The sequence below is a fragment of the Physeter macrocephalus genome, chromosome 4 (assembly GCF_002837175.3).
Source record: "Physeter macrocephalus isolate SW-GA chromosome 4, ASM283717v5, whole genome shotgun sequence".
NCBI classification, from domain to species: Eukaryota; Metazoa; Chordata; class Mammalia; order Artiodactyla; family Physeteridae; genus Physeter; species Physeter macrocephalus.
The window spans coordinates 33095905-33109850 of NC_041217.1; the positions used below are offsets into that span (position 1 = coordinate 33095905).

The following is a 13946-nucleotide window of genomic DNA, read 5'->3' on the forward strand; positions in this document are numbered from 1 at the left end:
GGGAACCGGGTTCGCGCCCCGGTCTGGGAAGATCCCACGTGCCGCGGAGCGGCTGGGCCCGTGAGCCATGGCCGCTGAGCCTGCGCGTCCGGAGCCTGTGCCCCGCAACGGGAGAGGCTGCAACAGAGGGAGGCCCGCATACCACCAAAAAAAAAAAAAAAAAAAACCAATCATAGGTAGATTGGACATGTCAGAATACTTTTTTTTTTTTTTTTTTGTGGTACGCTGGTCTCTCACTGCTGTGGCCTCTCCCGTTGCGGGGCACAGGCTCCGGACGCACGGCCGCTCCGCGGCATGTGGGATCTTCCCGGAGCGGGGCACGAACCCGTGTCCCTTGCATCGGCAGGCGGATTCTCAACCACTGCACCACCAGGGAAACCCCCAGAATACTTTAAATGCTACCAAGAGAATATTTTGTTCATTATCTTAAGGGAAATTAAAAATATGTGGACTGAGTTTCCTATCCCTGGGTCCAGCAGTTCATCTGTAAAGGCACCTCTGGGCTTCCCTGGTGGCGCAGTGGTTAAGAATCCACCTGCCAATGCAGGGGACACGGGTTCGAGCCCTGGTCCGGGAAGATCCCACATGCCACCGAGCAACTAAGCCCGTGTGTCACAACTACTGAGCCTGCACTCTAGAGCCCGCGAGCCACAACTACTGAGCCCACGTGCCACAACTACCGAAGCCCGCGCGCCTAGAGCCTGTGCTCCGCAACAAGAGAAGCCACCATAATGAGAAGCCTGCGCACTGCAACGAAGAGTAGCCCCCCCTCGCCACAACTAGAGAAAGCCCATGTGCAGCAACGAAGACATAAATCAGTCAAAAATAAAATAAATTAATTAAATAAATAAAATTTTAAAAAATAAAGGCATCTCTATCAAAACACTCCATAGTCTTTAACATACATTTTCTTTGAAAACTGAGGATTTTATATCTGGTGATAATAAAAAAACTTGCATTTTTCATTACTGTTACAACCATGGTAAAAATTAACATATAAAAATTTAAACTCCAGCTATAATGAAATTTAATTATAAATTTTAATGATTAAAAGATGGCCTTTCAACTTTAAAGTTCCTTTCTTCTTCACATCAATTTAAGATATACTGAGTGCCCAAAAGGCAATATTATAGTTATGTTAGCAGCTCTATTACTTAAATAAGCCTCACCTATTCTTTTCCCTGAAATCAAAATTGTTTCCCATTAAAAATAAACTTTAAAAAGCAGACCTTCCCAAACCTTCTTCCAAACTGTTGATGGCTGCTTGCAGCTGATTTTGACTGACTGCTTCAAGAGACAGGCCCAGACGAGAGGACTCGGGGACGAGTGGTGCTTTGCTGGAGTGGCCTAACAAGCAGATAGTTGCCACAGTTTGAAATTCTGCTGAACAGCTTGCTGCTGCCCAGGATCATTCACTGGTCAACATTTTCAGATGCAGTTAACTGTTAAATTGGGGATCCCTGGAAGGATTTATCATTTAAGGAAGGTTGTAGCCTATTTGCATCATTTCAAAGCATGACAAGAACTTGTTCCTGGCGAGGTTAGCGTAAGATGCAGACATGTAGACGGATATGCAAAGAGGAGGCAGGTAATATGTTTGAAACCAACAGTTATCAGGAAAGAAAAGTTAGTAGGGAAATAAATGAGATGAATTAGTCTTCAAACCCTTTACAATATTAAAACGGATGTAGCAGACCATAACATATCCCTAGGCGTGCAGCATTCATTACCTAAACAAGAAAGTGAACAGCAAGAATGAAACAAGCAAATAGCACTTGAGATATCACCAGTACAAATTTTCAGGGTTGGTTATTTTTATTTTCATATGTTTGTCATGCACTTATCTATTTAAGCTTTAGAGAAAATAATTCACTTACCAATTACCGTTAAAATAAATAAAAGTGTGGCGACAGCTGAAGTTCCATAAAACATGGTACTGATATTACAAGCCAGCAGTCGTGTGTTATTCTGTGTGTTCGGCACTAACACTGGTGGCAGCAAAAAGCCGACTGCAGTTCCAAGCTGTAAAATAAACAGTCCTGTTAATTCTTTCTTCTTATTATAAGAGGAAAAAAAAGTATTTAATCAACATACAGACAACCACTATTGCAAGGTCCTTTCGTAAGATCTAAAGCACCATGTTCTAATGTCTTTTTACCATACCGTTAAAGGAAAATTGCTGTCAAATGTCTTCCCTATTCAATGAACATTTACTAAGCTCCAACCATCCAAATGATGCTGCTATAAAGTTGTGTAAGACACACTCCTTACCCTTTGGCTACTTACAATAAAAAAGGAGAATAAAAATACACACATACACACAAAAAAATGCTGAGAAAAGACAACCTACAGAATGGGAGAAAATATTTGCAAATCATATATTTGATAAGGATCTACCATCCAGAATATATAGAGAACTCTTACAACTCGACAACAAAAAGATAAACATCCCAATTCAAAAATGGGCAAAAGACCTGAACAGACATTGCTCCAAAGAAGATGTACAAATGTCCAACAAGTACATGAAAAAATGCTCAATATCATTAGTTACTGGGAAAATGCAAATCAAAACCATACCCGCTAGAATGGCTATAATTTAAAAAAAATAATAATAATAACAAATGTTGTCATGATGTGGAGAAATTGGCACCCTTGTACACTGCTAATAAGATTGTAATACAGTGCAGTCACCATGGAAAACAATTTGGCAGTTCCTTAAAAAGTTAAACATAGAATTACTGTATGACCTAGCAATTCCTCTCTTGGGTATATACCCCCAAACTGAAAACAGGTATTGAATATTGTACATGAATATCCATAGCAGCCCTATTTGCAATAGCCAAAAGGTGGAAACAAGCAAATTGTCTATCAATGAATGAATGGATAAACAAAATGTGGTATATCCATTCAATGAAATATTATTTAGAAAGAATGAAATACTGATAGATGCTGTAACATGGATGACCTTTGAAAACTTGCTAAATGAAAGAACCAAGACACAAAAGGTCACGTATTGTATGATTCTATTTATATGAAATATCTAGGGGCTTCCCTGGTGGCGCAGTGGTTGGGAGTCCGCCTGCCAATGCAGGGGACACGGGTTCGAGCCCTGGTCTGGGAGGATCCCACATGCCGCGAAGCGGCTGGGCCCGTGAGCCACAACTACTGAGCCTGCGCGTCTGGAGCCTGTGCTCCGCAACGGGAGAGGCCGCAACAGTGAGGGGCCCGCGCACCGCAATGAAGAGTGGGCCCCGCTCGCCGCAACTGTAGAAAGCCCTCGCACAGAAACGAAGACCCAACACATCCAAAAATAAATAAATTAATTAATTTTTTTTAAAAAGGAGCAATACTCTTAAAAAAAAAAAAAAGAAATATCTAGACTAGGGAAATCCATAGCAAAAAAACAAATTAGTGGTTGCCAGGGGCTAGAGAGGGGGGAATGAGGAGTGACTGCTTAGTGGGAACTGGGTCTTCTTTGAGGGTAGATGAAAATGTTTTGGAACCAGATATAGGTGATGGCTGCACAACATCGTGAAGGTACTGAAGGCCACTGAGCTGCACACTTTAAAATGATTAATTTTTTTATGTGAATTTCACCTCAGGAAAAAAAAATTAGGCCGACTATGATAATCACAACAAGAGAAATAAAATCAAAGTATTAAAGGAGGCTCAGTGGAGGGAGATTTCAGATTCTTTGGGGGATGGAGATGAGACAGAAGGGCCCAAGATAGGTTTCAAAAAGGAGGCTGAGGCAGAGAGAGTAACATTTACCAAATATTTCATTTGCTCCCTTTGAAAAGCTGGATAGAGACAGTTAAACAGGTAATTACAAGTGTAGTAAGAGCAGTCCTGTGATGAGAGGTAGAGGGTGTCATGACTGGGAAGATCATGTAATTGATCATTCAAGCAAGAACACTAGTCAGAGTGAAAGGGACCCCATGAGCAGTTGTACTGGACAACAGATGTACACCTGGACTATTCTAGGCCAGTTGGAACATATGGTCACCGTAGCTAAGAGAGTACTTTAGAGGAGCACCTTGTATAGACTTGGGGTTCAGGAAAAATTCCTGAAGGAACAAAGATCTGAATAAGAAATGAGAGTTAGCCAAGTGAAATAGAAATGTTCCCAGTCAAGTAAGTCAGAAAGAGAAAAACAAATACCGTATATTAACGCATATATGTGGAACCTAGAAAAATGGTACAGATGAACCGGTTTGCAGGGCAGAAATAGAGACACAGATGTAGAGAACAAACGTATGGACACCATGGGGGGAAAGCGGGGGTGGTGGTGGTGGCATGAATTGGGCGATTGGGAGTGACATGTATACACTGATGTGTATAAAATGGATGACTAATAAGAACCTGCTGTATAAAAAAATAAATAAAATTAAATTAAAAAAAAAATGTTCCCAGTCAAGGGGACATCATGTACAAAGGAAGGAGAGAGCATGACCTTGTGAGAAACTGTAAGTAGTGCACAAGTCCCCTCAGAGCATAGAAAGAGTCTGTATATGAGGAATGGAGGCTGTGCAGAGAGGTGATGCTGAGGAATTGGCAGGAGGCAGAACTGGAAGGTCTCACTTGACGCTTAAGAAGTTTGAATTTTTTCCTAGGGGCAATGGAAGACACTGCAGGGGGCAAGGGAGTGTCCAGGACAGATTTGCTCATTAGAAAGACCACAATGGACGAATGTGGAGAATAGAGGAAAGAGAGCAAGAGCTGAAGATAGGAAAATCAGTTAGCAAGCTCTAGGTGAGAGCTACGGGTGGCCAAGGCTAAGGTGGTGGCAGTAGAAATGAAGAGTAATGAGCTGGGAGACAAGGTAAATTTTGATTGGTGGGGTCATATGGGATAGTCAAGTGGAATTATCCAGCTGACCAGTATCTACGTAAGTCTGAAGCTCATTAATTTATTGAATAAATTTTTATGGAGAATCTACAATGTGCCAGGCACTGTAATGAATGCTGTACATTCAGACGACGTGCCTATTTCATGAAACTTACAATCTAACGGTGGGGATCAGAGAAGAGTAATAATTAACAATTAATATATAAACATAAATATATCAGACAGTGATAAGCACTACATAGAGGATTAAAGTACAATGATGTAATACGACAGTGACTGGGCAACTCTAAATGGGATCCTCAAGAAATGCCACTGAATGACATTTAAAATGAATTTAAACTGAGAGCTGAATGATAATAAGGATATAACAATGTGATCCTAGGAGGAAGAACATTCCAGAGAGAATGTTTTTGCAAAGGCCCTTATGAAAAATGCAAGCTTAGTGTTGTTTAAGGAACCAAAAACACATTAGTAAGGTTTTGTAATCCAGAGTAAGGAATTTAGATTTTAATTACTATGGGAACTCACTGGAGAGTTCAAAGCAGAGCTATGACATGATCTGCTCTATGTTTTAAAAGGTTCTCTCAGGAATTCCCTGGCAGTCCAGTGGTTAGGACTTGGTGCTTTCACTGATGGAGCCTGGGTTCAATCCCTGCCTGGGGAACTAAGATCCTGCAAGCCGTGCAGCATGGCTAAAAAATTTTTAAAAAAATTTTTTTTAGAAGGTTCTCTCAGGTTAGAGACTTCGCACAGTAGATGGGTAGTTAAAAGATAGGATTCAGGAATCAGACAGACCTGAGTGTGAATTCTGCTGCTAATTAGCTGTGTGACTTTTGGAAAATAATTTTATCCCTCCAAGTCTCAGCTTCTGTATATATAAAATGAGGAGACTAATAGTTCCTACCTTACATAATTAAATTAAATGAAACAATGTGTGTAAAGTACTTAGCATGGTGCCAGGTTTAGTGAATGCTCAATAATGTTGAATATTACTATGAATGATCACTCCATAATCTAGGCTAAAGATGCATACTTGGGGATCGTGAGCAAGTGCAGAGCTACTAGAGCCAAGGAAGGATTCGAACACTTAGGGAGAATGTAGGAGGAAGGCGCCAAGGTGTGCTAAGTGTTAGAGGGAAATCTGCCTATGAGAAAACATTTCCATTTATTATCCATGAAATAGATAATCCATAGATATGGAGTTGATAATATTTCCATCATGCTCAATGAAGTATTAATCTTGCATATAATTTCGTAAATGAAAAAATATTTTAAGGAAACAGTTCCTATCCAAACATGCAGAAGCAACCAACTAAAATATCAGTCACAAATTATTTTGGATATACAACTATATTTCAAGCTATCCCTTCTTCTGTACCTTTAAAGGAAATAAATATAAAGCAATAAGCCCACATTAGAGTTAGTCTTTACATGGAATTTAAATAGATCTTACTGTGATCTTGAAACAAGTGTTAGACCAGAAGTAAAAGAGTAACATTCTTTTGTTACATAGCTACATGATATATGTATAGAGAGAGGTAACATTTTTGTTATACAGGTCTTTTTTTTTTTTTTTAAGCAATTTCTTTTAAAAGTCTTTATTGAATTTGTTACAATATTGCTTCTGTTTTATGTTTTGGTGTTTTTGGCCCCAAGGCATGTGGGATCTTAGCTCCTTGAGCAGGGATTGAACCCGCACCCCCTGCATTGGAAGGGGAAGTCTTAACCATGGGACCGGCAGGGAAGTCCCTTGTTATACAGGTTTTTAACTTGATTCTCCTCAAGCTGAATGAACACTCAATATAATTTACATAAAGTATCATAGGACTCCATATGCAAAATTTAAATTACAGTAAAAGGACCATTCTGCAATTAAAACACACACAAATTCTACCTAATAATGCTACTGGAATGCTAATGAATTTGAACCTATGGTGTTGGCAAGTCTAGGAAGCAGTTTAATGGAGACTTGGCAAAATAAGCCACGCTTTTGCAATGGATTCTATGATCTATGATTTGTATTGCATTCTCTTACCATTAAAATTTGGTAATACGACTCAGTAATGCTGTGAGGTCTTTATCACTAGATTTATTTAGCAATCATTTACAAATGTCTGTTATGTACCAGGCACTCTGCTGACTGCTAATGTATAAAATTAAACAGAAGCTGTTTACGTGGACCACTCAAAATAAGAACAAACTTCCCAGAACCCAGCACCTTCCTTTTGCAAAGAATACACTGATGACAAAAATAATACCTACTTTAGACTCATTCATTATTGCACTGACAAGTTTTCTATGATGTTAGGCCTAGATATGGGCCTGTACAGTTAATTACTTTACAGGTAATTCTCAACGATGACCAGGTAGTCATTTTAAACTGGTTTTGAAAGGTCTGTCTTCACAAATAGATCAAAACCCCTCTTTAATCCAGGACTGCTTCCTATTTCACGACTGCTCATCTCCTCTCCTTCACTTATAGGATGCCTCCTAAGGGTGCATCCATATACCTAGCTCACATGGCCTATGACGTTTTAGCTGGTCCTTCAGGATCCGATTTTCATCTATTACCCTAGTCCTTACCTGATTACCTAGCACGGCGGTGGCGCAAGCTGTGGACACCTCCTTGGGCCCAAACCACACTGAAGCGATGTGGGAGGGCAAGCCGAGGATGAACACCTGGGCCACAGAGCACAGGCACTGGCCCAACATGGTGACCCAGAAGAGATGCTGCTGCACGCTGCCGCACTTAATCCACGCGCCCAGGCAGTTGAGGCCGGAGCCCAGCAGGGCGGTGAGCCGCAGGCCTCTGGTATCCAGCAGCCAGGTGGCAGGGAAGATGAGGGGCACGTAGGCCAGCATGTACACCATGGACAGCCAGTCAATGTGCAGCGAGGAGACGTTGTAGAAGCCCTCGAAAACGTTGCTGATGATGCTGTATTGGATCCACTGAAACGCGTTCACCAGCGAGTACAGGCTGAAGATCAGTAGCACCAAAAAGCGCCGCGCGGAGAGCAAAGTCCGGGGCACCAGGGTGCCCTCGACCGCCGGCGTCTCCTCGCCGGGGTCCTTGGGCAGTAGCCGGGCCTGGGTCTCCTCCTCCGGGGCCAGTGGAGTCTTTGTCCTGTCCAGAGCTCCCGAGGCGGCCTTGGGGCTGTCCCGAGAGACCCCATTCAGGGCAAGGCAGCCAGCTTTGGGCCCGTTCTGCGTCTCCGCGCTCACCTTTCCAGCGGGCGCGTCCCCCGGGACCGGGAGGTATCCGTTCGCGGGCGGATGCCCGTTCGCCACCGTTGTCCCCTCCTCATCGTCGGGCAGTGCCATGTCCCTGGGCTCCCCGGAGCCGCCTGGCGCCCCCGCCCTCCTCCCAGCCCTGCACCCCCAGCCCAAGACCCGAGGCCCTCCCTGCACCCCAACCCCTACCCCTCGGCCCACTGCTCCTGCGACCCCCTCCCCGGCCGACTGAGCCTCGGTCTGAGCCGGGAGCCGCAACCCTCGCTGCCTGAGTCCGTAGGCGAAGTCCTCGTCCCCGTGCGCGGCCCGGCGTGCGGTCACTCAGGGCCAGGCCGGACCGGGAGAGAGCAGCGTCACTGCGCGGTGAAGGCCCCCTGGCCAATCAGCGGCACCCTCGCCAGCCGGAGCCAATCGGGGAGCTTCCGGAGGGGCGGGGCGGGAGTGAGTGTGCGGGGCGGTAGAGGAGGAAGGCCACGCTGGAGGTCTGTGCTAGGTGTTCTCCTCCTGGGTGGATGCTGTGGCCAGAAGTCCTCCGACCGGGGCGTGGGCGGGCGGGAGGCGACCTTTGGATTGGGCAACTCGGGACTGGGAACGAGGGGCTAGGAGAAACAGGGGGGAGACAAAGAGGCAGACATGAGTCTCTCCACCTAGAGGGGCTCCGCTAGGGACAGGTCTAACACTGGCAGAGGACGAACTTGGCCTCTCGGCCCAATGCAGCTGTCAACATCGGACGCTGCCTTTAGAGCAGACAGGAGCACGTTTCATAAATTCGTGCTGTCTCGGCAGAGGGAAAGCACCAGAAAGCATTTTGATCCAAATAAAGAGACTTCTTCAGAAATCTGCCCTTGTGAAGTTGGAATCTCTGGGATGTGCTGTGCCTGAGCAGGCCCTGTTGCTCAGCATTCTCCCTTGCACCAACACTTGCAGTTAATATTTACTGGACACACATTCAGTGGCTTCCAAGCACCAAACTTGCTTTGAAAGGCATGTGCCCCACACTGTCATGGACTCTGGGGAATAAAAAATTAAAATGAGACATATTGCCTGCTCTCAAGAGCACACATAGCCTTGTAAGTGTTCCTGGACTACAGGAAAAGTCAGTCCTGCTACTTCTTGGGAAGCTAAATTTGAAGGAAAAAAAAAAAAAGACTCCAAGTATTCATTATTAAAGTGGAATTGAAACTAGGGGTATCTCACAATGGATTTAATCTTAAAAGGTAGGGCTTCCCTGGTGGCGCAGTGGTTAAGAATCCGCCTGCCAATGCAGGCAACACAGGTTCGAGCCCTGGTCCAGGAAAATCCCACATGCCGCAGAGCAAGTAAGCCCGTGAGCCACAAGTACTGAGCCTGTGCTCTGGAGGCAGGGCCCCGCGGCTACTGAAGCCCATGAGCCTAGAGCCGGTACATCACAGGAAGAGAGCCACTGTAATGAGATGCCCATGCACCTCGTCGAAGAGTAGCCCCCGCTCTCCACAACTAGAGAAGGCCTGCGCACAGCAATGAAGACCCAATGCAGCCAAAAATAAATAAATAAATTTATTTTTTTTTAAAGTGTTGCTACCTAGAACCCTAAAACTCAGTACACTTTCTTTTTATTGCCTCTTAACATCATTATTTTGGTAACATATAAAAATATATCAGATACGTCTCAGTGCAGGTGAAATACTACATAATCCTAAACCTGAAGGAATATGTGCATTTTATGTCTTCCTTGGTCATCCTATATAAATTGCACATTCCACTCCTAACCCCCTTCATTTTTCTTCTTAATGCTTAGCACTCTCTAAAATGTGTTTTTTTTGTTGTGGTTTTTTTTTTTTTTTTTTTTTTGGTTATTTCCTCTTTCCCCACTAAAACGTCAGTTCTGTGAGGGCAGGGCTGAAAGTTTTTTTGCTTTGCTGCTGTTGCTGTATACTGAGAACCTGAAACAATACTTAGCAGTAGGTGTTCAATAAATATTTACTGAATGACTGCAACTAACAAGCATTGGATATTTTAAATAATTACTTATTTTTAAAGAGAATCCATTTCTTTTTTAAAAAAACTTGTAAATTTCCTCTGCAAATATGATTTTCTAAACACTGATTGAGATATTATTTTAGATGACTGAGTGACGTGCTCTGAATGAACAAACAAATAACTAAATGTGGAATCCAAAGGACTTCATTCTTAGTTAAGAAATCTATTATATGGATTTCTGAAAAATGGACTAATTGCATTGCATAATATTCAGTACAACTCACTATTCCTTATTCTGAGGCTTTTTTTTTTTTAATACCTTCACGAACCATGAAACCTTCTACATAGCTCACACACACACAAACAAAAACCTGTTCAGTAAGGGAATCAGGAACTTCCCTGGTGGCGCAGTGGTTAAGAATTCGCCTGCCAGTGCAGGGGACACAGGTTCAAGCCCTGGTCCGGGCAGATCCCACATGCCACGGAGCAACTAAGCCCGTGCACCACAACTACTGAGCCTGCACTCCACAACTACTGAAGGCTGCGCGCCTAGAGCCCGTGCTCTGCAGCAAGAGAAGCCACTGCAATGAGAAGCCCGTGCACCTCGACGAAGAGTAGCCCCCACTTGCTGCAACTAGAGAAAGCCCGAGCGCAACAACGAAGACCTCACGCAGCCAAAAATAAATACATAATAAAATAAATAAATTTTTTAAAAGGGAATCCAATGGATAGAATTTTATTTTATTTTTGATTCTTTTTTTTTTTTTGAAGCATAATTGACCTACAACACATGTTAGTTCCTCCAGGTGCATAGTGATTTGATATTTCTACACATCTCAAAATGATCATCACCAATGAGCAGAATTTTAAACGGACCTTTCTTTACTTGTCCAGTAGTACCTCCAATCCACATGTTCACAGTAAACATTCAGGTATCTGCAAACTTCTCACCCCCTTCCTGAAACCAAAAAGTGGCAAATTATTATATTAGGCTTCATTTCCCCATTATCCAGTGAAGATTGGAGATTGTCTTTTGCCAGACTGGAAAGATAACTTTCCTTTCTGCACAGAGGGAGCTTCCTGAATGCACTCCTGCAGGGAGGCCATTCTTTCTGATTCTTTAGGCTCCATCTGTTTAGAGATAATTTGTCTTCTCTATGTCCTTAGCAAGAATGATTGGGGTTGGGAGTCGCGAGTCCTCTGAGTGTCCCGGCTACCAGTTAGCATCTAACTTCCCTCCATGATGGACTTCCCTGGCAGTCCAGTGATTAAGACTCTGCGCTTCCACTGCAGGGGGCACAGGTTCGATCCCTCGTGGGTGAACTAAGATCCCTGCATGCTGCTCGGTGCCACAAAAAAAAAAAAAAAAAAAAAATTTCCCTCTACGCTTTTACCAGCTGGTGCCTATCTTATACTTTTCCACCTTGTCATTTGTCTTCCCTGCACTTAACAAAGTTCTGTATCTGACACCATCATCATCTACATGGAGCATACCACCAAGAGGATCTAGAATAGTGGAGAAGAGTATCAGATCTAGAGCCAGGCTACCTGGAGTTGAATTCCAACTTCAGTACTCACTAGCTGTGAGAACTTGGGCAATTTACTTAGCTGTTCTGTAATAGTGCATGCCTCGTTAGATTGTTGTTATGAGGATTAAGTGAGTAAATAACACCTCGCAGATGGTTTAGGCATTCTTAGTTACAGTTATTGAGATAGTCTACTATAGTGGTTAAGGATCCAGGCTCCAGAGCCAAATGACCTGGATTCAAATCCTAGCTCTTCGACTGACTAGTTGCATGACTTTGGACTAGTTACTCTGTGCCTCAGTTTCAACAGGGAAAATGAGGACAATGTTCTTCATGAGATGGTTGTAAGAAATAAATGGCTAAATGTTTAAATATAAAGTACTTAAATGGTGCCTTGATCCCTGATGTATAGTAATACTCGGTAAAATATTATCTATAGCCATTATTATCAACTCATATCTCCTCAAAGTCATATCTCATTCTCGTGTTATCTTAGATTTGATCCCATCTTGTCTACTTAAACCTGCTTGGATTGTCCTAGAGCTACTGCAAGTTCTTTTAGATGGAATTTATGGTGGTAAAGTCCCTCCCTGGAAGATGCTCTGAGGATGTCCCTAAAGGGCAGTACGCAATGGCATATACTAATTACCCTTAACCTCACAAGAGGGAGATTGCTTGTCATCGGAAGTGGCCAACAGTTGAATGGACCACCACATGACATATCTAGACAAGAGTTAGATGAAATCTGTGTTGGACTAGGTATGTTGTGGATAAGATTCCCAAACTCCATGGAAAAGTGAGCTATGTTAGATCTAAGATTTCTTCTGACTTTAAGTTTCTATGATTTATGAAAAGTAAGATATTTCCAATGAAAGGATTTGACAAAATTTGTATGCCTCTTTCAACAAAGTTCAATAAAGTAACAAATGGAGTACAGAAAGGGGGAAATTCAGCAGTATCTCTTTGTATTATCATTCTAATCTCTTAACCTTGCCTCCTCTCTCTTGAGGCTTCAGTGGTAGATACTTATGTACCAGTTTAGGCATGAATCGTACTTTATATCATGGATATATAACAGAACACGAAACTTAATCTCTGCCAGAGAGGACAGTACTGAGAACATCACTTGGCTGGGAGTCAAGATGAGTTTGAGCTACCTTATGGATGTGAAATGCCAAGTCAGACCAATCTGAATGAGTAATATGTTCAGTGATATGAGATCTGAATGACACTCAGGAGCCAAGGTCCAAGATACTATTAAGAGTGATGTGGCTATTCCTGAGCAAAGGTTTCCTGAAGTCTAAGAGGGTAAGATACAAACTAGAACAAGGTCCTTAGATGTAAAATCCATGTTTCATGGAGAGGGGTCAATTTTAGCAACATTGTTTTCAATTGGCACCACTATTACCATGTCTGTTCACCTGAGCGGCCAAGGCAATGCTGTTCTACTCTGTGGAAAGGTTAAATTGGGAATAGAGGCATGGAGGAAGCTGGAAATCAGAATCCTCCCATGGTGTACTTTTCCCCCCATTGAAGTGATTTATCTGTATCTATATGTTACATTCCTAGAAAAAGAATCCTAAGGATTTTCCCTTATGTGTGTTTTTGTCTTGCTTCCTCTTGGTCCATGATGCCAGTTAAGTTCATCAGCACAATGAAACCAAACTGACAGGATAGGAGCAGATTATTCAGCCATTTTTCTATATCTTTGAGTTACACACCTAATCTAGGGCTGATCACACCACACTTTAACTGCCCGGGAGGTTCACAATTCTCCCAGCTCTGTGATCATCAATGACTTTGAATTTACCAATGTCACCATGCTTCAACATCAATTAGAAACCAGGCAATGACTTTGAAGCAATGCCTGGTAAGGATTTGACATTTGGGCCTCTTTTTGGCATTGTTGCTGCTCCTGAGAGCATCAGCCAGGACATTCATGCCTACCATTATAGTGGCACGGAAAGATGGTGGAAACCATGTGTACATTTTTGTGCAGATGTGCTAGGGATTTAATTCTGAAGTGGGAAGAGCGTTCCACCCTAAAACATCTGCACGGATTTACTAAATTAGATCCTGCCTCTCCTAATCTGGCTTAAAATTTGCCTATTGAGTGATTTAAGTATAACCAATGTCAAATCACACTAAATTATCTATATTACATCTTGTTCCTATTCCCTTTACCTGAATGAATTTATCAGATTTGGCATGTTGGTTTTAAAGATGGTGAGATTCATAACAACAAATTTAAAGAAGAGATTTCCATTCACACATTTACCCCTGATGGCTCCCCTACCCCCAGCCATAGTCATTTGAGCTTATTTTGTTTGTTTTTTAACGTTAAGGGAGCATTTTGTGCTCAGGAAAACAAAACAAAACATG

General features: G+C 42.8%; 1 protein-coding gene and 1 pseudogene across 1 annotated transcript in view; both read right to left on the reverse strand.

Annotated features, from left to right (window-relative positions):
- Positions 1 to 8169, reverse strand: part of FLVCR1 (FLVCR choline and heme transporter 1) — a 38164-nt gene extending 29995 nt beyond the window's left edge. Inside the window, exons 1-2 of the mRNA XM_007109756.4 lie at positions 7432 to 8169; positions 1878 to 2022 (exon numbers count right to left, since the gene is read on the reverse strand). Of these exons, the coding sequence (XP_007109818.1) occupies positions 1878 to 2022; positions 7432 to 8169 (883 nt within the window). The remainder of the gene's footprint in view (positions 1 to 1877; positions 2023 to 7431) is intronic.
- A 263-nt stretch (positions 8170 to 8432) lies between these two features.
- Positions 8433 to 13514, reverse strand: LOC129392008 (40S ribosomal protein S15a-like; annotated as a pseudogene).
- Between the last annotated feature and the right edge of the window lie 432 nt (positions 13515 to 13946).